At 48.5% G+C, this 21,199-nt stretch overlaps 1 protein-coding gene and 1 non-coding gene across 14 annotated transcripts; one reads left to right on the forward strand and one right to left on the reverse strand.

The window, feature by feature from the left end:
* Positions 1-20,649, reverse strand: AMMECR1L (AMMECR1 like). 13 transcript variants are annotated; one of them, XR_004350714.1, is made up of 10 exons: positions 20,259-20,649; positions 18,635-18,744; positions 10,198-10,642; positions 8,045-8,155; positions 7,627-7,741; positions 6,880-6,970; positions 5,272-5,368; positions 4,075-4,211; positions 3,797-3,891; positions 3,467-3,590 (listed from the first exon to the last, which is right to left on the reverse strand). XR_004350714.1 is itself a non-coding variant. In XM_032637376.1 (9 exons), exons 3-8 carry the CDS (start codon positions 10,602-10,604, stop codon positions 4,333-4,335), a joined length of 849 nt encoding a protein of 282 aa, XP_032493267.1. In that variant the 5' UTR covers positions 10,605-10,642; positions 18,635-18,744; positions 20,259-20,649; the 3' UTR covers positions 1-3,891; positions 4,307-4,332. The 13 variants fall into 13 exon arrangements, 9 of the variants coding, with proteins under 9 accessions (XP_032493267.1, XP_032493261.1, XP_032493264.1 ...); XR_004350715.1 differs by lacking the exon at positions 4,075-4,211 and adding an exon at positions 4,307-4,360; XR_004350713.1 differs by having other exon boundaries at positions 1-3,891.
* Positions 15,651-15,722, forward strand: TRNAD-AUC. Its single transcript has one exon. It is a non-coding gene; the product is annotated as a tRNA-Asp (tRNA).
* Positions 20,650-21,199: the final 550 nt, after the last annotated feature.

A 21,199-nucleotide genomic window follows, 5' to 3' on the forward strand; every position in this document is an offset into this window, starting at 1 on the left:
CAATTTTTACCCATTATGATTTATTCTCTACAATACTTTGTTAAAGAGTTCAATGATTTGCACTCAGAAGTTATATAGCCAAGAGGCAACCAAGTGTAATACAAAGAATTGGTCTAAAGTCTTTGCACTGAAGGCCATACAAAGTCTCTTGCTTCAGGGAAATAAGAATGAAAATAAACAAAAAGAACAAATAGCTCCCTAGGCTCCAGAATCTCAATAGAAAATAACATCAACAGTTAGTGAAATTTTAGGTGTTAACATATCATGGAAAACATCTTGTGCAAATATTAAAATTAACACCCAGGACTTTTGTACAGATGATATTTATTATAAACAATAAAATATATGTAATGTCTCAACTACAAACCTTTCATGTTGAAAGGGTCTCTAACATGAGTTGCTTTTTAATATCATGAAGCGAAAAAGTTTAAGAACCTCACAGTGGAAACAATCCAACACCGACGAACTCTAGTGATCAGACATTCTCTTTTAGCTAATGGAGAACAAGGACAATTCGAAATTACAGAGAATGTCCTAGCTGTGGGTATTATGAGACAAGCCAACCCTCCAGACCAAAAGGCACTCACAGCTAGGGATGAAACGAACTCCGAACCAAACCAGCCAAGGTGGAGCTGGTTCCTTGAAAACAGTGGTTACTGTTCAGCTTGAGCAGCCCAAGGACAAAGGAAACACCGAGCAGAAAAACCTTCCCTTCTCTTCAAACCCACCACTCCCACTACGCGGACTGGCCGCCCTCATCACTGCTGTGGTCAAGCACGTGGAAGGCAGGTCAGTTCCAGTTCGGAGCTGTCATCTCCCTACGCAAAGCTGCCACGTGGATGATCCAGACTTAGTATTTTTCCTGAGAGCCACCTGCCATACACCTTCAGGAGGTGACCTTGACCGTATACTTCCAGACCACTTCCTGACTAGGCTCCATTCGGGACAGACACTGACAGTGCCATTCCTCACGGGGCCAAACAGTTTTCCTCGGTCGACTCCTGAGTCCCCTCGCCAAGGCAAGAGGACCTCGAGCATCTCCACTGCTGGGCTTGGATGGGGGTGTGAGGGAATGTGCAGGGAGTCAGGCTTCTTCACTCCAGAAAGTGAAGAGAGCCCACGGAGCCCTCGTCAGTGTGGTGCTGGGCTTCAGGAGCCCAATTCTTGTGCACTGATTCCCCCCCCCCCATTTCCTGGGTTTTAAAATCTTCTGTTCATTTTCTTAAATGGCAGGTATCCTACCCCACCCTCAATAAAATAAAAAACATACTATACGTTGGGGAAGACAAATAGGGCAACATTTCTACGAGAAAAAATAGGCTTGAAAGAGCATGGCACTGAAAATGCTTGCATGACCAGTCTCACTGAGCGTGCTCAGGGGTGAAAGTTTAGCACCATTTTTTTTGCTTTTTTTAAACTTTAGAAATTAAACACAACTTTCAACATAGAAGACTTGAACAGGAATGAGTGTAGCCCTATGTATCAATACTGTTGTACAAATTGGAGGCGGGCGGTTTAGTCCAGAGCTGCTGACCACCCTGACATCGATCCATGGCACCTAAGAGTAACTGCCGTCACATTTATTTGCAACAAGACATTTATTATTCTCAGCAGCAGGAAATCACGAAACAATCCCTTCCTCTTTGGGAGCCTGTTTTCACGAACACCGCGAGGGAAAGGCGGCGGCGTGCAGGAGCCCAGCCCGCGCATCCAGACGTCAGCCGGCGCTTCCCTTGCCCGTCCCACACCCTCGCCAACAGCAGAGGACGGTGCCGAGCTCACCTGCTCACCCTTACCCACCTCTTCAAGAAACGAGACAACTATGCCTAGAATGGCACGTGTGTCGTTCCTCAGATTGTGCCTCTGTTCCCCCTCCCCCGTTCCTGGCAGAAGCAAACCCCAAAGACCCTTTGACTTGAACATCTGCCCATTTTCGGAAAGCCACACCACTACCACATAAACATTAAAAATAAATTAAATCAAGACATTGTGTTCACTGGGTTGACACCCAATCCGCGTCAAGAGTTCTCTAAACACGTTGTTGAAAACCAGTGTATCACCCGTAGGGTCCTTTCTTCCAAGTGGCCACCTCTTCCTGTGAATCATCTCAGCAGTGCCTCTGTGACCATGTTTTCAAAGCGTCTTCCAAGTCCCCAGCTTCTATGAACTTTGCCACCATATGAGTGAAGAATAGGCAAGAGGGAGGAGAAACTTGCTGACAGGTATTTGGAATCAGCAACAACGAGAAAGGGAAATATGCCACATGAAAGTATGAATGACCTAGAGTAAAATGAGCTATTTGGAACTCTGCCATGGTGGGGTGAAGATTCCCGGCATGTTAGGCAAGATAAAGATTCACCTTGTTTAATGACACAGCTTTGTTCTAAAGTCCGGTAAGGACAGTAACAGCAACAGTTTTCCCACTTCTACAGGCAAACTAGAAAAAGGAACTCCTCTGCTTAAAGGTCTCTCAGGATGTTTGCCTGAACAGAAAAACAGCTTAGAGACCCTGGATTCTCTCCTATGCCGACGTGCCCTTCTAGAGCCCGACCCAAGTGCTTGTCTGAACACCTCTGCCCTCTGAGAACCTAGATCCAGCTATAGGCACTGCCACCAGTAGAGGAGTGAGGTAGCCGGGTGGTAAGGAAGAGGTCTCTCCCTCGACACTGCATGCAGCGATGCCGTCAGGACCTCCCGCGGGCATCCCAGTCCGTTCCTCTGCAGGCTACACCACAGCGCTCTGTTCAGTACCAGGAGACTCGATGCAGGAAGAGTGCCAGAAAATCCAACCGATAGTGGGATGAGAATCAAAACCTTTGAGGCTAACTGAGCAATGAGATCTGCAACGCCATCCATAGGGCTTCCGATCTTGAGGTGGGTCTCTGTCCAGGAGCCGCGAACGACTCGTGGTGCCCACGTTCGACCCTAACGTGGCGTCCACTTACGAAGCATGGAGGTGGAGATCAACTCGTGGTACGCTATACACTGGAAGTTTAAAAAAAGGAATTTAAAACAACCTAAAAACGTTTCTTGTTGGTCTCCGTTGCCCAGACTGCCAGGGGAATACACCTACTCGATCTGGGGAGGCTGCAGGGGTGTGTGTGGGCTAAGCCTTCACGGACCGTCAATTCCAGCTTCCACTGAGTGGCCAACACACAGGCAGCAAATCACCAGCGGCACCTGCAGCCAAGGTCTTCTGAACCCACACGGAATTCTCACTAGTCATGGAGGAGCCCCAATCCAACGGAACCCCATACTGAGGAAAGGCTGAGATAAGGCTTGGGCCCCTCAAGTTCTGTTTCGTTCGATGTGACCCCGCCCCCCTCAGTCGGCTGGAGGCAGACTTGGCAACGGAAGCTAGCATCATAAAATGGTGCAGTAATAAAAGTAACTGGACCAGGAAGAGGAGGCATCTGCTCCAATGATGTCATAGCCATTGGCGGCCACGGGGGGGTGGGACTGGTCATGCAGCCGTGTGTCAGGAGTAATGATTGTAGAGGGGCGGGGCATGAAGAGCGCCATTCTGGAAACAGTGCTGTCGAGAAGCAATGTATTCTGCGTAACTGATTGTCACCTTCTCACTTCGGTACCTGTGTAAGGAAACAGGAAAGGGTATTAGGAGCCCCAGACGCTTCATTTTGCAGTCACGCGGCAGAGAAGACCAAACGCTTATTCCACATTTTGAAAGAATAAGATGGAAGACCAAGAGCAATCTTACTTACAGAGAAATGAAAGACGACAGCACAAGAGAACAGTGTTGTTATTACAAATGAACGAGATGGAAAAGCACACTCACAATTCACCCCCGAGAATCTGTTTTCCGCACATCCCACCTTTAAACACTTCATATGCTTATCACCAGGCTGCGCTTAAGCAATCTGCTACTAGGGTCTGGAGGAAGAATTTCAAGGTCAAATTACATGGGTAGCAGACTGGAAGATGGCTGCACCAATGCCCAGTGTAAAACGCATATCTACTTTCAGGTTACAATGTGATAAATTTGACAGAAATGCAACCTCAACTTGCAGAAAAGCAACAAACAAGTTATTTATAAACTAAAAGGGGCACAGATACCTAATTCTGGGTCAAATTCTGACGAAGCAGGTTAAAAGATCCTGGGGCTATAGAGGATGGGTCTCACTTTCCAGATGAATATGCCATATCATATCACAGGGTCATCAGAACAGAATTCATAGCACTTTGGCCTTGCTCTGGAAAGAGCCATGAGTCAGGATGCGAAGCATGGGGTGTTACAAACCTATGGAGCCTACTACAGACCACAGGAGCTGGGTGTGACAATCCTTACCCAGAGCCATCTCTTTCCCACTGTAATCACTCCTCCACTGCAAGGTGATTATTCCTGAATTTTGACAGGGAAATGGCTGTTCAAATAAATTATAATAATAATGATAATAATAATGCTTTGTATTTGAAGATTTTTCTTTTTTTTTGGAATCCAAAGCATTTCAAAAACACGGGGTTATCTTCCAAATAGACCTGTGAGGTTACGATATCGATTATTCAGCATTTCACAGATGAACGGGCCAACGGAGGTCCACAGAAACCCCACAGAAGCTAAACCTTTCAGTGTTTCCGAGTTCAGTAGGGATGGGAAGAGGACTTACATCTACTGACCACCTACTACAATGTTGCCTGGCCCTGGACTAGAACTTCTTCACACATTACCTTAGCACACCCTGAAACGACCCCAAGGCATTATCGTTCACCTCTTACAGACAGGAAATTTTTTTTTTTTTCTGCTCTGAGAGGTGGAAAAACTGGCCCAGGTCACACAGCCAGGAAGTGGTGGAGCTGGGATTCAGAGTCCAGTCCACGCATATTTTCCTACACTAGGCAGCCTCCCCGTAGAAGTTATTAGCCGCAAACAGGCAGAGGCGTTTCCTTGGAACTATTCCATCAACAGGCCACCTGACTACATGTGATGACTTCAACTGACCCTGGACTTCTGCACTGAGAGCCTTTTCTCCTGCCTTCAGCCTCCCAGCAAGTGGGTCTGACAAAGACACCCACGACCTGCTCAGCGGCTACTCTGCTCCCACTGTGCTAGCAGCTTAGCCGTGGACACGCCCAGGATGCTGGGGAGTCTCTGCCTTTGCTGCCACTGCTTCCTCAGAGCTTCAACCTCACCCATACTTCTTCGGTTTAGAGACATTAACAGAGAAAATTTTTCTCTTCCCCTGTCTGTCAAAAGTATCCTCCATCCAACCCCAAGTGAATTAAAATGACAAGGAAAATAAGACAGTGGCTTACCTGGTGAGTTTGATGGTTTTTCTGAATTCACTGGTAATTGGAGCCTTAAAGCCACCTTTCCTGAGCAAGGAGTCTATCGTCTGGATCTGATCCCAGTCTGAGGAGAAGGCAGGCACACTGAGGTCAGCGCACAGCGACACAAGAACGGGCCGTGCTCTGACACCACAGTGACAGAACAGGAGCAGCCCGGTCTGCTGCGGGCGGAGCAAGCCTGGGCGCTGCCCCACGTCCCTGGAGCCCCGTCTGCCTCACTGGCAGTGCAAGGAGAATCCGAGATGTGAGATGACGCCCGACACACGTCACTAACGGCTGTCCCCAGGCCCCCTGCTTCTGAGTCTTTCCTGTCAGATACGATCCCAGTATAACTATCCAGGAGCAAACACGGTCCCGGCGTAGACCAGCCTGTAGGCCTAGTGCTGTAACCAGGGCCGTTCTGGGAGAAGAGAGAATTCATGCTCTGCGCTTGTATTCCTTCGTGTGGCCTTCCTTCGTTTCGATGATTTCTAGGAGTCGTTTTCTACTACAGAGACTTGACAGCAGGAAGGAAACTATTCCTTTAGGAAGGCTGGGAAGGTGGTCACACGTCTCCTGCTGTGTTGTTCTTGAAACATTTTCAACAGATATAACCAAATATATCGGATTGAAAACCAAAGAGAGCCCCCTAAGTTACTGCAGTAGGTGCCTTGATTTTTAAATTTTCCCAACCAGTTTTCAAATGGCAAAAGTGCTTGATTATTTACCTATATTATCATCACATCTCACTCTTAGGAAGTAACTCCTGGTGTGCCTCCTTGGACAGAAATGCCAGATTTATGATCTCAATGAAGCGGTTAAAAGGCTTCCTCCTTTTTATGCCATATCCTCACTGCTTTTGAAAAAGTTTAAACACAACGACGACGGGAACCAACAAGGCAAGCCCTCTCCACATAATCAGTTCACTGATACACTGAACCGGATATTTTTCTCTACGCCAGGTTCACACCTAACAGATACATATTATTTTCAAAACACAGACCAGTTCCAAGAAAGAAAGAAAACTGGGTCATACACCAGACTGCACGAGCAGCATTTTAAGGTATTCTTCTAACTATGCTTTGAAGGAGAAAACCTGCCTGACCCATTTCCTACCTTTCACGTCCCACTGTAAGAACTAAGTACCTACTGAGTTCTTTCAAAACACAGGAGAGATTATGTTCTGCATTCTTCCAATTATCACACTGTGTAGTAGCTCACGACCAGAAGGTCAAAACCCACTAATACGGGCAACCTCCCTTTACAACGAACTCCAGAATGTGACCAAGTTGACTGCTGGAATTTCCCTACAGTTAACCACTGCAGTTTTGGGGGCCCAAGAAATACCACCACTCACTGAAAGTAGGTGAAACGAGCAGCTGGGCGCGGGAAGCCTTTACCCCTATTCTCTTCCCAGCTCCTGCATCTTTGGGGAGTTTCTCGTTCTTTAAGAACTTGACGGATATGGGGAGAGGAAGAAAGGCACTCATCCCTAGTCACAGTTAGGCTGAAAGGCAACACACTCCACTCTCCTGCCCTTTACTTGGCAGCACTGTGAACTGTATCATTCACGGAAATTCCGTGTGTCCAACTCACCTTGTTCCTTTGCGACCTCAGGTAAATACGTGGCTGTACGTTTGACGCCTTTTTCATTGACGAATTCAATTCGAATCCCATGGACCCCAACCTACAAAAACACACAACCGGTAAACGACATTTACTCACTCTAATGGAACTTCAATTATCCTCATATAAATCGACACTGCCCCCTGACCAGCTTGACCCAGGGCTGAGAAAAGGGGAGGCTCTTGCCTTTCATGACTTACTCTCTCTCTCAGGCATGGAAGCCAAAGAAACTGCTGCTTTAGGGAAAGTGAGAGTCTACGTGCAGCCGCCTCTCTGAGAGTACGGAGGCTATAGAAGTAAATTCTCTCAGCAGTTCATCCAAAGATCTCGAATATTCCACCTTTGATCTACTCCATTAAGAGAACATGCCACAGGGTTTTGATCTGGGCTCCTGACTCTGCGCACATGGCTCCTGATAAGGGCTTACCACAAAGAATCAGGAATGTTCTCCTTTATCCCCATTCCTATTTCTTATTAGACGTGGGAAAAGGATGTGCAACAGAGTAGACTGGGAAGAATGGGAGAAGGAAGCCTTCCCATTTCTTCCTACTTCTGATACCGCAGCACCTTTTCTGTCACCCAAGTTGCCTGCAATTCCTCCCAAGCTCAGCTCTCACATCCTCAGACCCTCGCTCAATGAAGGAGACACGTTACCATGTACTAACCCGAACCCAAATGCAACGAGAGACGCAGAGTTCCAAATGCGGCTGCTCTCACCTCCCAGTCCAGGTAATCACCGGCATCCTCAAAGTTAGTAAGGAGGGAGACAGAGCAGAAAAGCTTAGGCAGCTCCTCTCGGGTCAGGGGGGGGAATCGGCTGTCCTTAAGTGCACTGGAGGGGACAGAAAACACAAGTGAGGCTGCTCCAGGGTTGGGAGCCAACATCACGTGCCGAACGCTTATGGCTCTTGAGCTCTGCAGAAAACATCCACTATCCATCAGCCCGTGCATGCCGCAAACAACCTGACGCCACGAACTGCCTACACTTGGACTGGAAGTGACTCACCGGATTCATTCCCCTACATTTCCTGATTATCCAAAAGAGAACACTCGGACTTCACCACTCAGAAGAGATAGGCAGTTTTTTTTCCCTTCTTGCCAATCATCTACCAGTCTTACGTGCAGGTGCCATTACCTGGTTAGCGTGTATTCCCTGAGTCCTGAATGAAGATTCATGGCTGAGAAGGTCCCGATGCAGCCACGAAGCCGCTTGTCCCGCCCCGTCTTCCACGTCACAAAGAGCGGACTGAAAGAGCAAGCAGACATCAATCAGGGAAGAAGAAAACCTCGGCTCTATCCCCGTTCATCTGTTCTTCCCCTCAAGGATGGTTTCCTGACGCGGGCTGTCTGAAAGGCTCTGCCCTCTCTGCCCTCTCCGAGCCGCGCAGCCCCAGGGTGTAAATGGAGAGGAAATCGCCACGAGGCATGAGAAGAAAGGCCCCTGCTCACAGCCTCACTCCACTCTACCACCACGTGGACGTGCCGTTTTCTTCTTCCTCTGCCCAGGACTCAACTCTTTCTTTCTTCTTCTAGTTCTCCATGTCTTTCTCCTCTTGTTTACTCTCTTTTCAGGTGTCTATGCTCCCAGTTCCACCTTCATGAAGACACACGGGGCCTGCACACCTTCTCCGCTCAACCCCATATCGTGCCCATCATTATTTCTGCCTCTCCTGCTCATAAATTCCAGAAAAAAAAGAAAAAGTCTCCTCAAGAAAGCTTGTTCTTGGGGAATTCCGCGGCAGTCCAGGGGTTAGGACTCTGCGCTTTCACTGCCGAGGGCTCGGGTCCGATCCCTGGTGGGGAAACGAGGATCCCGCAAGCCAAGTGGCACCGCTAAGATAAAATAAAAAGCTTATTCTTAGCAGAAGTTAACCACTTTCTAGGCCCAAGTCATGCTGCATTAGGCTACATCCGATTGACGCTGACAGATGTTTTAGGCAGAGGTTACAGGGCTGTCCCCTCTTCCTGAAATTCCTCCATAGTCCTATGCCCTTACCTCTTTGATTCTTGAGTTAACACTTCTCAAAAGCAACTTAAATTTTTTAAGTTATCTAACTTTGATCATTATTACAAAGCAGGATCTCCCACCTACCCATCTTTTCCTTCCAGGAAAACACCTGAACACCACCAGCCAAAGTTAATGTTCCAAAACCTGCTCAAAAACCCTTCAAGAATTCCACTGTCTCCACACCCTACACTGCTGCGGCCACCACCTACTCTTCCAAACCCACGTCCCTCTCCTGCAAGGGACACACCTGATCCCACTCAGATCAAGGCTTAGCCTCTCCACCGACTCAGTCAGGATTTTTCTGTTCACGGTATCGCACGGCAATACTTCCCTAAAGAGTGAGCACATTTTTCTCTGCATTTCTTCTCCTCTGACACAATCACAGGAGTAACTTCCTCTCCACCTCTGCCCAGACGGTGTGTGAACACTATTTAGCTTCTGTGTGTGATCTGCCAACTCAAGTCTTCCGAGAGCAAGGACTGTTTCTTCATACTCCTCCATTCCCTGCCCAGTGGGGCTATGCACCGCCTCAGTATGGCATTAACAGTCGAGGAAGGATGATCAGTCAGTGAATGCTCTAAAAGCATCTCCTAAAAAAATAAAAATAAAAAAGCAGCAGTGCTCTTTAAAGCCACCTCAAAGCTGCTTCCAGTCGAGAAAGAAAGCATTGGCATGAACATCTTCACTTGACGTTACCCTTTACACATATTCCTTATTAAAGTCATTGACACCTCGAGGGGACTTGGGACAAATAACAGAGTCTTGAACTAAAAACAGGAAAGCAAATTCTGACATTCCTGGTGGGGTGCCGGCAGCCCCATGGGACTGACAAGGAACCAAGTGAGGGGACCCTTGTGAAGAGCATCTCAGCTCCCACTAAATGAGCTCCTAGTCTCCCACCTGGCACCCAGACACTGGCAGGTCACTTGGGCTTCAACGGTGCTCGGGTCCACAATGGTGTGACTTCTCCACGTGAGAGGTTAAATGACCTACCCACTGCCATTTGAACCAACAGAAGACCAAGAACGAAACCCTCCTGATTCCCGGACCATTACTTTGACAAGCCAACCAATCCTGCAAACACAGCCTAGTACCCTTCCATTACTGAGCCCAATGAGTGTCCTAGACATTGGCTGCACATTTCTCATCATCCTATTCCCAACAACCTTTGCCCAAATCATGTTAAGCTTTCTGTAAGCAGCAGACTCTCTCAAGAGAACGCCCCCGACAGAGGCGTCATGCCTGTCTCACCATCCCCGACACGCGACCGCTTTACTCACTAGGGGTCATTGGTGAATCTAGGAAGGCGTGGCTGTGGGAAGCCGTAGAGGTGACAGTAGAGGACGTCGAAGCAGTAGCAGCACATCTCTGCGGTCACCACCAGATTCTTGGTGGTGCTGGCAGTTCCATTGGGCCTGGGGAGAGGGCTCAGCGCTCCCGATGCGGGGTTCATCCGTGTGATGGGAGGGTTTCCAGGTCCCAGAGTTAAGTCCGACACGTTCTCGCGACCACCGCCGCCGTCCACATGCTGGTGGTTCTGAAGAGGCCCCGCGCTGGAGCCGGGGACGGCTGTGGACTGGCTCCCGTGACCGTGCGTCCCACCTGCAGACAGCTTAGGCTTCTTAACCCCACAACAGCCTGCTGCCAGCTTGGGCTCCAGTGGGGGGACGCAGCGTCTTTTTCCCATCCTGAACCAGTGCTTGAGGTCTGGAATGCTGCGGAACCCTAACCCAGAAGAGAACATGCAAGCATTAACTCAAGTGGTTAGCCGCAAGGAGAACACAAAATTCAAAGAGAAAGGGTCTCCGTGGAGAGGGTAGGAGCCATCAAATTCTTTCTTGCCCAGGTCACATTGGTTGCAAAGGGTGGCAGACCAGTGGGCTAGAAGAGACCCTGAGTTCCAGACCGAAGGCGCCTAACCTCTTCCTCGGGGGAGCTGTTTTCCATTTTCCATAAAGGTTATCATCGCCACGGACGGAGGCAGGCCACAGGCAGCTCCCTCTTGCCCAGGACTCCCTGGGCAGAAAGAAGGGTGGGGTGGCAGCCAGCGTTCAGCTGAACGGGGACGCTTCAAGACCGACTGGAAGACTGCACTTGACCTGTCAGGTGCCTCATAAGGACGCTTTCTCTACCTTTTTAGAGGCTCCAAACTGAACCACCCTATTTTTAAAGAACCCCAGAGGAACTTTCATGCTTTTCCTTGTTTTTTTTTTTTTTGGCAGTACGCGGGCCTCTCACTGCTGTGTCCTCTCCCGTTGCGGAGCACAGGCTCCGGACGCGCAGGCTCAGCGGCCATGGCTCACGGGCCCAGCCGCTCCACGTCATGGGGGATCCTCCCGGACCGGGGCACGAACCTGCGTCCTCTGCATCGGCAGGCGGACTCAACCACTGCGCCACCAGGGAAGCCCTGCTTTTCCTTGTTAACCACATCCTTTCCGCATTTTCCTCATCACTAACCTCAATTTCTCTGTGTAATTTTAGCCCCGGACCTCTGTGAAGATGAAAGGCAGCAGCTGTTCTGACGAGAGCACGCTTTCTAACACGGGCTCCCCTCCCACCTTTCCGTCCTCACAGCTGTCCTGCACAGTCTTACTCATTTTCTTTGGTTCTCCTCTGAACTCACTCCAAGTTCTACACTTCTGTCCTTTCAAGACCCCATTCAAAAAAAAGCTACAACCTAGCAGAAACCTTTATTCACACACATGACCCAAGCTTCACAGCCCTTTTGTGAGGTAGCCATTTCTGCCCTGTCATAGCAAGGCAGACAGATGCAAAGCCATCAGCTTAACCAAATGTGGCATCAGATGGCCCAGGAAACCGGAGAGCCCCAACTGATTAAGGGGAGGAAGGAATCTTTTTCCACTAAACTCTTTTTCTTAAAAAGCCTAAGGTGAAGATATATAGTTATAACACGATCAAGATCCTTTCTGTTGTCTGTGTCTGTGATCAGCAGGCTCAGGAAAAGCGAGCCTACTTATTTCAGTGTTGATAATACCGAAGTTTGTAAAATCCTGCTGACTTGAGAAAAGTACACTTTGTTTTTCCTCAAGTCATTACCTGTTAGTTGTGGCCCTCCCACTCAAAAAAAATATATATATAATCCCTACCTAAAATTTTCCCTGTGGTTTCAACACGTAGCACACAATTACCTTTTAGGCACTGCTCTACTGTATAGTATTTTGATTGTAAATTCTACAACCTTTTACATCAAATTAGATATGCAAGTACCCGTTTGCAATGCCATAATTTCTACAAAAACAACCTGCCACTTTAGGTTGAATGAGATACAAAAATTTCACAAATATTGCTTATGTTCTTGATGTATGCTGACCCCTAACAAACACACATTTTTGTATCTAAGACAGTTCTTCGGAAGATGCAAGTTGTCTCTAGCAGAGGAATAACAGCTTGCATGCTTCAATGTCTGGCCTGAAACAGGGGCTTCTTTTTGAGAAAGCCTCACGCACGTGATGCAGTAAAACCTCCAATGACTAGACTGTTTCTGAGCACGGATATCACTGCCTTGTTTGGACTGTTAAGAGAGGGAGCAGAAGATCTCGGTTAAAAATGGTGCCTCCACGCAGTGGTTGAGAGTCCGCCTGCCGATGCAGGGGACATGGGTTCGTGCCCCGGTCCGGGAGAATCCCACATGCTGCTGGGAGCCATGGCCGCTGAGCTGCTGAGCCTGCGCTTCCCGAGCCTGTGCTCTGCAGCGGGAGAGGCCACAGCAGTGAGAGGCCCGCGTACGAAAAAAAAAAAAAAAAAAAAAATGCTGCCTCCGGAGTCAAATGGCCTGCGTTCAAATCCTGATTCCTCCAGGATTAAACTCTCTATGCCTCAGTTCCCTCAAACTGGGAATAACAGGAGCACGTGCCTCATGGGGCTGTTAGGAGAACTGAGTTTAATATGTGTCAGCTGCTTCCATACAGTGTCTGGCATAGAGTCAGCTGCTCTTATCATCTGGGCTTATCATCTGCTCCCACCAGGATGGAAACTTCCGGAAGGCCAGGACTTCGCTGGGCACTCAGGGCTTAGAGCATCGAACAGGTGCTCTTTAAACAGGATTTCACTGAATCCTCAAAACCACTCAGCAAGGAGGACAACGTTACCATCATTTTACAAAGGAGGAAACTTAGGTTTAATGAGCAAGATAAACTGCCCAAAGCCAGACTGCCGCTAAGTGGCAGTCAGGATTTGGACCACAATCCATCTGTAAGACTCCAAAGCCTGGGTCTTCCCACCAAACCACAAAGAAGAATGAGGCCTGCCAATAATATCCATTGGATTCAGTCCCTTTCCTAAGGGCATGATTTAAAAAAAAGAAAAAAAATCAAGGGTATACTAAAAACTAAAAGAATAGTTTGCAAAATCTTGCCAACAAAAATGGAGCAGGGAAAAAAAAAACCTAAGCCCAAAGCCAGTATCTCCGCCATCCCGCTGACAATCATCAGTACCCCTGCCATTGTCCCTTGACTCCACAAGGGATGGCACTGCCCTCTGAGCTCTTACCTGACTTTCCACCTTGTGCATAACTGTGTGCAGGGGGTTTAGGGCACGTGTTGAATGAAGCAGAGGGACCATCTCTCGAGAGCTAGAGTTTTAACAGCACCAACAGGGCCCTGAGGCTCTGCCTCTAGAGAGTCCCAAAATTCAAAGAGGCAAAGAGGAGGGATAAAATAGGTTAAAAAAAGAAATCTTTCCTCATTTGCCTTACACCAAAGCACACCTGAACGAAGGGCGAAATGTCATGAGACAGTGACAACTCAGGTGTTTCTCTGCAGGTGCTATCAGCTACCTGACTGTGAAACATCCTACAACAGAGCAATAGAAGGGATTTTCAAACCATGCCAAGGCAGGTGAGCTCAAGCCTAGGAAGGTTCTGCCTACACATCACATACAATCACCGATCTGCAGTGGGGCATGATCACAACTGACACCAAGAGAATACATTTCACAATTCCCCTCCCCAACTATGATTTGTAATCAGTAGAACCCACCCAAATCTTGTGGTTCCTTAGGCCCGAGCTTTCTCTGGAGGCCACTAAGCAAACAATTCAATAGATATTCTCAGTTAGTTACCAAAGGCAGAGTTAGAGACCTTCTGCCTCAAAAATATATTAGAAGGTATTTCTTTAAAAATTTGTTCCATAGGGCTTCCCTGGTGGCGCAGTGGTTGAGAGTCCACCTGCTGATGCAGGGGACGCGGGTTCGTGCCCCCGCTCCGGGAGGCTCCCACATGCCGCAGAGCGGCTGGGCCCGTGAGCCATGGCTGCTGAGCCTGTGCGTCCGGAGCCTGTGCTCCACAACGGGAGAGGCCACAACAGTGAGAGGCCCGCGTACCGCAAAAAAAAAAAAAAAAAAATTCCATAAATTTAAATCTATAGAAAATTTCAAACATATGCAGCCTACTTACTCCATCTCCCCACCTCCTACTGAATTTTTAAGGTTTGTTTTTAAAGGGACCAGTATTTTACCTATCTGTCAGCGTCAAGCAAATGTTAAGTGAACGACAGGAAAGACTGAAGGTGCTGGCAGTGAGTACTTTCACTTACCATATCAACCTCAACCTATCAATTTCATCAAGTTTCTCTTTAAAGTGAGACTCTTCTAACCCCACTCCAACAAAGTGGGCATCTCACCACAGCTAAGTGTCCCAGACTCGGCTCCCGGGACTGTCCTACAACGACCAAAGACACATTCATTTCTCCAACCGCTCGGCTTCTGAGGGCACAGTGTGAGATCCCTCAGAGTAATAGCATTTCAATACAACAGACTAACCTGCTCTCCGACCAGCTAAAAACAAACACCCCAACGGCATAGTCTACCTCTTTTAGGACTGTGTGCATTTGTTCTCACTCTTCCCCCAAACCTCACAGAAACTACCAGCAATGGTATACTGATCATAGTAGGAGTAAATAAATGTTACTCCTGTCAAGCTGGAGGAATTGGCATCTGAAGGAATTGGCATCAGGCAAAAAGCCTTGCTTTGTAAACACATATATCACTACGACCCTTCGGAGCCTTCAGCTGGTTACTCTTTCAAAGCTAAACTCAAGGGCCACTTTAAGGGCCAACGGCAGTGATGTCATTTTCCTACTGTCTGTCCACTTTAGAACGAACAATGAAAAAGAACTAGTTAAAACTGGATTTCCACCAGATGGAGACAATACCCACACTTCCACAGAAAGCTGGAGGAAATAACAGGAATCACTGTTTTACCTCTTAAGACCGCCTAACCTAGCAAGTGTCAAATGAAGTAAAGTTGCTCTCAGTGTTGAAAAAGTCACCACACCCTTTACCTGACATGCAGTATTCAAGGGGTCCTGGCCTTCACGAGGGTGCACAACGAAGGCACCTCTCCGGCCCCCTCTGTGGGAAAGCTGGGCAGCGTGTTGCTGATCTGGGCCCAGTGGCCTACAAAGCCACTTCAATTCCAGCCAGCAATGAACTCACCAACACCTTTAGTCTCAGAGGCCGAGCCGCATTTGTGTTTTTTCTTTCGCAACACCTAACGCAGTGCCTTGCACATGGTACACACACCAACAATCTTATCTACAGATCTCCCAGCAATTCCATTTAAGTTAGCCTTTCTAATAAAAAGAATATTTATGGCACAACCTGACTTTTAGATACTCTTGTTTCACTGTGAGGTGCTGACTGTTGAGTGTGTCAGAAGCTGAAAGTGACCAAAATACAAGTATCTATTATTATCAACAATGTCAACTCAGGGAACTCCCTGGCGGTCCAGTGGTTAGGACCCGGCACTATCACTGCCGAGGCCTGGGTTCAATCCCTGGCCGGGGACCTAAGATCCCGCAAGCCTCGGGGTGTGGCCAAAAAAAACAAAAACAAAACCAAACCAAAACACAACATCAGCTCTACTCAGCCCAAACCAAGGAATGGTTTAATTCATAGCAAGGTGGAGAGCCAACGTGGACAATTCATTCTAAAAAACACGTCAAATACCCCCTACATGAACTTCTTGGTTTGGTTTATGGTGGTAGCTGGCTTCTTGGCTAAAACACAGTAACTGGTCAGTCCTAGACTTGGCCGCGGGTGCTGTTTAACTGTAGGCTGCTCAAGGCTTTCCTTCCAAAGGACACACCTAATTTCTAAACTGCACTTGAAAAGAATTTTCTTTTCTTTATCAAAGATGGGGCGCTTTAAGAGCTACCCAAGGGAGCATTATTTGTCTGGAGGGCAATTTACGATTTCAGGGGTTAATACACAACTATACTCCAATAAAAATTTTAAAAAAAGGAGTTAATACAAATGATGTCTCATAAATTGCTGATGTTACAAACATAAACAAGGTGTGGAGACCAGTACTGAGGGGAGGATGTGAGGACACCCTGACAGACGTGGCTGGCTGGGCAGGAGGGCCTTCCTCCCTTGCTAGGGGTCCCTTCCAAGGCTCCTAAGTCCACTGAAAACAACAAGCTGGTGCCTTCCCAGAGCAGCTCCCATCTTCGGAGGACACAGCCCAGGCTTTGGGGTTACTGTCTAGGCTCAAATCCCCAATCTGACTTACCAGGTACAAACTCGGGCAGGCTGTCACATCTCTGTGGACCTGGGCTCCTGCTCCCACAAAGGGCTTAGTTGTGAGCAACTCACTAAGACATGAAAAGCATCTAGCACTTCTCTGGCACAGAACTACTATTCATTAAAGCATCTGCTATTACTAATACTAGGACTACCTTCACCGATAGAAGTAGGGTTTGTTATAATATAAATAACATAGCTCTGAGTTCTCACAATTTCTAGAGGGATAAACGTCCTCATAATAAAATTCTATTAAGAACTACCATGTAGGCTCAAAGATATTATTTTTAAAAAATTTTTATTGGAGTATAGTTGATTTACAATGTCATGTTAGTTTCAGATGTAGAGCAAAGTGAATCAGTTATACATATACATATATCCACTTTTTTTTTTTTTAGATTCTTTTCCCATATAGGTCATTACAGAGTATTGAGTAGACTTCCCTGTGCTAGACAGTAGGTTCTTACTAGTTATCTGTTTCACATATAGTAGTGGGTATATGTCCATCCCAATCTCCCAAGTTATCCTTCCCCCGCTTCTCCCCTGGTAACCGTAAGTTTGTGTTCTACAACCGTGACTCTACTTCTGTTTTGTAAATACATTAAAAGATCATATTATTAACATGGGGTTATTACTCTAATGACCTTGATGCTTTTCCTCTTTGGAGAGACATGCTTCTAATAAGTCATCCACTGTTTTTTTCATTGTGCGACGCCAGAAAATATAAGGAATATTGGGCTGAGAGTTGTGCAGAGTTCTGTTCTACAAGGGTCCTCTTTTAAGCTTGCAGCCATACACTAAAAAGAAACTAAATGTGTTGCTGTTATTACAGATATCTTGACACATATTGAGTACTAACAGAACTACTGAGTCAAAGTAGTTAGATTTCCAACAATAACCAGATTAAAACATCTAGAAAAGCCTGGAGGTGGAAAGAAAATAGAGAGTCACCTTTTGAAGCCTCAAAACAGCCTAGGCGGGGGCATGACCTTATAACATAGAAAATGGATTTGGAAGGTAGGCAATAAGCAAAGAAAAGAGGGGTCTCTGTATTTTCTTCTGTTATTATTTACTGTCCGGATGTCTATTCAAACCAAGCTTTACGCAGAAGGGAACAGGCTGCTGTTTCCTTTGTGACACAGAGTTGAACTGAAATTCAATTTAATCATTATTTGAGCAGTGAAACGGCACCTGAGCTATAATTCTGGCCTACTTATTATGGAACAATTCCAAGAAACAGATGAAAGACCCACAAACATTCTGGTCATCATTTCAAATAATCATTTCTACACGAAAGCCCATCATACACACATAAACATCCAAAACATTTGCTGTGTGAAAATTTTCCCTGCGAAAAAGAGATCTACCTATACAATTGCTTTTAAAATTTACAGATTTAGAAAAATACACAGTACTATACACTTTCATGTCAACTTAGCTTAAGGAAAAACATGACCACAAGGAGTCAGATGCTCTGTTTTCTTTTTAGATCCCCTCCCTTTACTCTGTGAGCTATGGCAGGGTGCCAGATCCTTCTAGGCCTTGGTTCTTTCATTTGTAAAATGAAAATATTTGTCCTCTGCCTTCCTCACAGAGTGGCTGTGAGCCTCCAGTAAGATGCGAAGCAATCTGGAAAACTCTCTTACAAGTGTTTGCATACCGTTATTAACACATTTGAGGGGAACGCAGCAGTAATAAAAATTTTTCCAGAACTTGGTTTATGTGTAGACTTTTAATTATTTTTAAGAAAACAGTATCACCCTAGCAGATTCAGGGCAAAATGTTCCATAAATCTCTGAAGATTATACCCATGTGGGAGACACCCAATAACTGACCTTGACAGGAACTGCATTAACCTACAAGTTATGATCTTTGTCTTTAAAAAATGCATAATTTGGGAAGCGGTGGGATGCGGACCTTATGTACGCGAAGGGTAAGTGTCATACTACACCACCATCTAGGTCACTCTAATGGGATTATGGAAAATAAACTTGTCTTTACATATAAAGAGAGCAAGTGGAAGGATTCATCAGCTTTAGGACACCCTCATGGAAGCAGAATAACAGAAGCGAACAAAGTAAACCTACATCCTAAAGTCCTAGCACAGGCCTAAAATGAAAAAAGAGAGCAAAAGCAACAAAATTCTAGTCTAAGTATGTCCAAGGTAATACTCACTGAAAGCAGAAAGTTTGTATTGCCAGGGGAACAGCTATAACAGAGGAGGGGAACTACTTTGTCTCTGAAATGAATTTTCTTCCTTCCGATTCCATTCCTTCTTCCTGTACCTAAGATGGAAATGCAGGTGCAGTTAATGAACAAAATCAAGGCAGTGCCGGGGTAAGAGATGGTTTCTGAAAAACTACAACTCAACAGAGCAATTTCTAGAAAGAAAAAAAAGCTAAGGAACAGGCTTTCTTTAATTCAAAACATTTCAAAATCTAAATGTAAGGCAGCAAGGGCAACCCCATGCACAAAATCATCTCATCCCTGGTGCCATCACCAAGAAGGGAGGACGGGGGGATCAAAGGTTTTATTGAACCTGAACATAAAACACACATTAAAACTTCCTCCACCACTAATTTAGATCAAAACTTGTTCTCAGGCCAAGATACACCATTTCAAGGTTCTCCACTGGCTTCAGAATACAAACAGATTCCCAAATCCTCTGCAAAGATGGTGCTGAAAGATTACTGGACAGCATGCCAGGGTCCTGAGGCCAGGCCATCTTGTTATCCCAGGTGATGATAACTGTAGGTAAGAGTCACCCATCATACTCTTCGGCTGGCATAAATCTCTTCGTAATCTCTTCACCAACTCTCCCCACCACCCCCCCAGAAGTAGAGATGTGAGTTATTCCCAAAGATGTAAACAGGAGACTCCAGGCCCCACCCACTCTATCCTAGGAGAGGACAGTGAAAGAGGATAGGCCCAGAGGGATAAGGGTGAGGGAGTGTGGCAAAGTGAGGAGTTCAGATCAGGACAGCGGATGGAGGAGGGCGAGGAATGAAGGGCAAAGCTCACAGCCTGGGAAGGAGGGAGGCATAAAACCCGCAAGAGTGTCAGGTGGAGGGATGATGGAAACGGGGACTCTGGATGGATAAGGAAGGACAGAACGAGGGTGGAGTTGGGAAGAAAGAAAAGAAGAAGAGGCGAAAGCGTGCGTGTGAAAGAGAGTTCAGCAAGGAAAGGGCGAGATACAGTGGGGAGAGGAGAGGCCAGAGTGGGGAGGGACCAAACAGGCAGAAAGAAAGGTGAATGGTAAGGAAAAGGGGGTGGAAGGAGAGCGTGCGGCGCCGGGAGTAGTGGTGGGACGACCCAGCGACTGGTAGGGCAGCGAGGGCCGAGCCGCGGGGGTGGAATCCAGACGTCGGGCGGGGGAGGGGGCGGTGGGACTGGGGGCGAGGGCCGCCAGGCGGCGCCGGAGACCACCAAACTTTACACGACCCGAGACTGCTTCCTGGAGGGAGTGCAGAAAGGAGCTGGAGCCTCGCCCGGCCTCGCCTCGCGGCCCGGGGGCAGGGGCGTCCGCCCACCCCCGCTCCCGAGCACGCCTCCTGACTCCCCTGCTCCCGGCGGACACACGCGGCCCGCAGGCCCCGCCTGCCGCCTCCTTTCACCGCCGCACGGGAGCTCCCCCCAACGCTGTCCCGGGACCCTCTTCCCGAACCCGGGGGGACCCGCTCCCCGGCCCCTCCGGTCGCCCCGGGGTGAGGAGGCCCGGCGCGCACGGCGGCAGCTGGAGGGAGGCCGGCCCGGCGGGCACGGGGGAGGAGGGAGCGGCGCGGACCGAGTTTCCCACCTTTCCTCCTGGCCCAGACGCAGCCGGGGCAGACGGAACCTCTCGCGCTCTGCCTCCTCCTCCTGCTTCATGGAGCCATGCACCTGGGTGGGGGCTCCCGAGAGAAGCGGGCCGCGGGCGGGCCAGACGCGCGGCGCGGACGGGGCGGGGCCAAGAAGGCCGGCGGGGGGCGGGCGGAGGAGGAAGCGGCGGGGCGGCGGTAGCGGTAGGAAAGAATTGCTAAAGGTATTCCCCGGGGCAGCTGGAGGACTGAGCCGAGCCGGGACCCGAGTCTTCCGGTATCCCAGCAGCCACCGGAGGCAGTGAGGTAATGGAGGAAGAATGTAGGGAGTCCTCCAGTGGTCCACACGCCCTCTAGCGAGTCGCCAAAACCATAGAGATTAGGGAGCCACCGGAGCACCGCCCCGCTATTGTCACGTGGCCTGACTCCGCGCACTTTATTGGCTGGCGCCGACTCTACGGGATTGTATTTAGGAGGCTGCTTCCCAGTCTGCGGGCCGAGTCCCCGGCAGTTGGAATAAAGAATGCCAGGCAGTGAGGCACCGAGAGGAGGCTGGCCAGCTGGTTTCTCCCCCGACCCAGGTCACTGAGCGGGCCGAGCGGAGCGCCCGGCTGTCAGGCCGGCCGGCGCAGTGCACGCCGGGCCGCCTTGGCTTCTGCGAGCGAGCGCAGAGCGCGCCGGGAATTGTAGTGTGGCCGGCAGGGCGGCATTGTCCGCGACGCGGCCCAGGTGCCGGCTCAGGACGCCAGCCGGGGTGTCCCGGCCTTGCTGCTCCGCCCTCTCCCGCGTTAGGACCCAACACTCACCTGCCCACGGCTTTTCTTCCCGAGCGCTCACGCTCGCGCCGCTTCCCCCGACCGGGCCGCAGCCTTCGAAAGCAGCCAGGAAGGCGCAGCTCAGACCAGCTTTAAATGCAGCTGACCCACTGGCTCCGGCCAGG

This window comes from Phocoena sinus, chromosome 7 (assembly GCF_008692025.1).
Source record: "Phocoena sinus isolate mPhoSin1 chromosome 7, mPhoSin1.pri, whole genome shotgun sequence".
NCBI classification, from domain to species: domain Eukaryota; kingdom Metazoa; phylum Chordata; class Mammalia; order Artiodactyla; family Phocoenidae; genus Phocoena; species Phocoena sinus.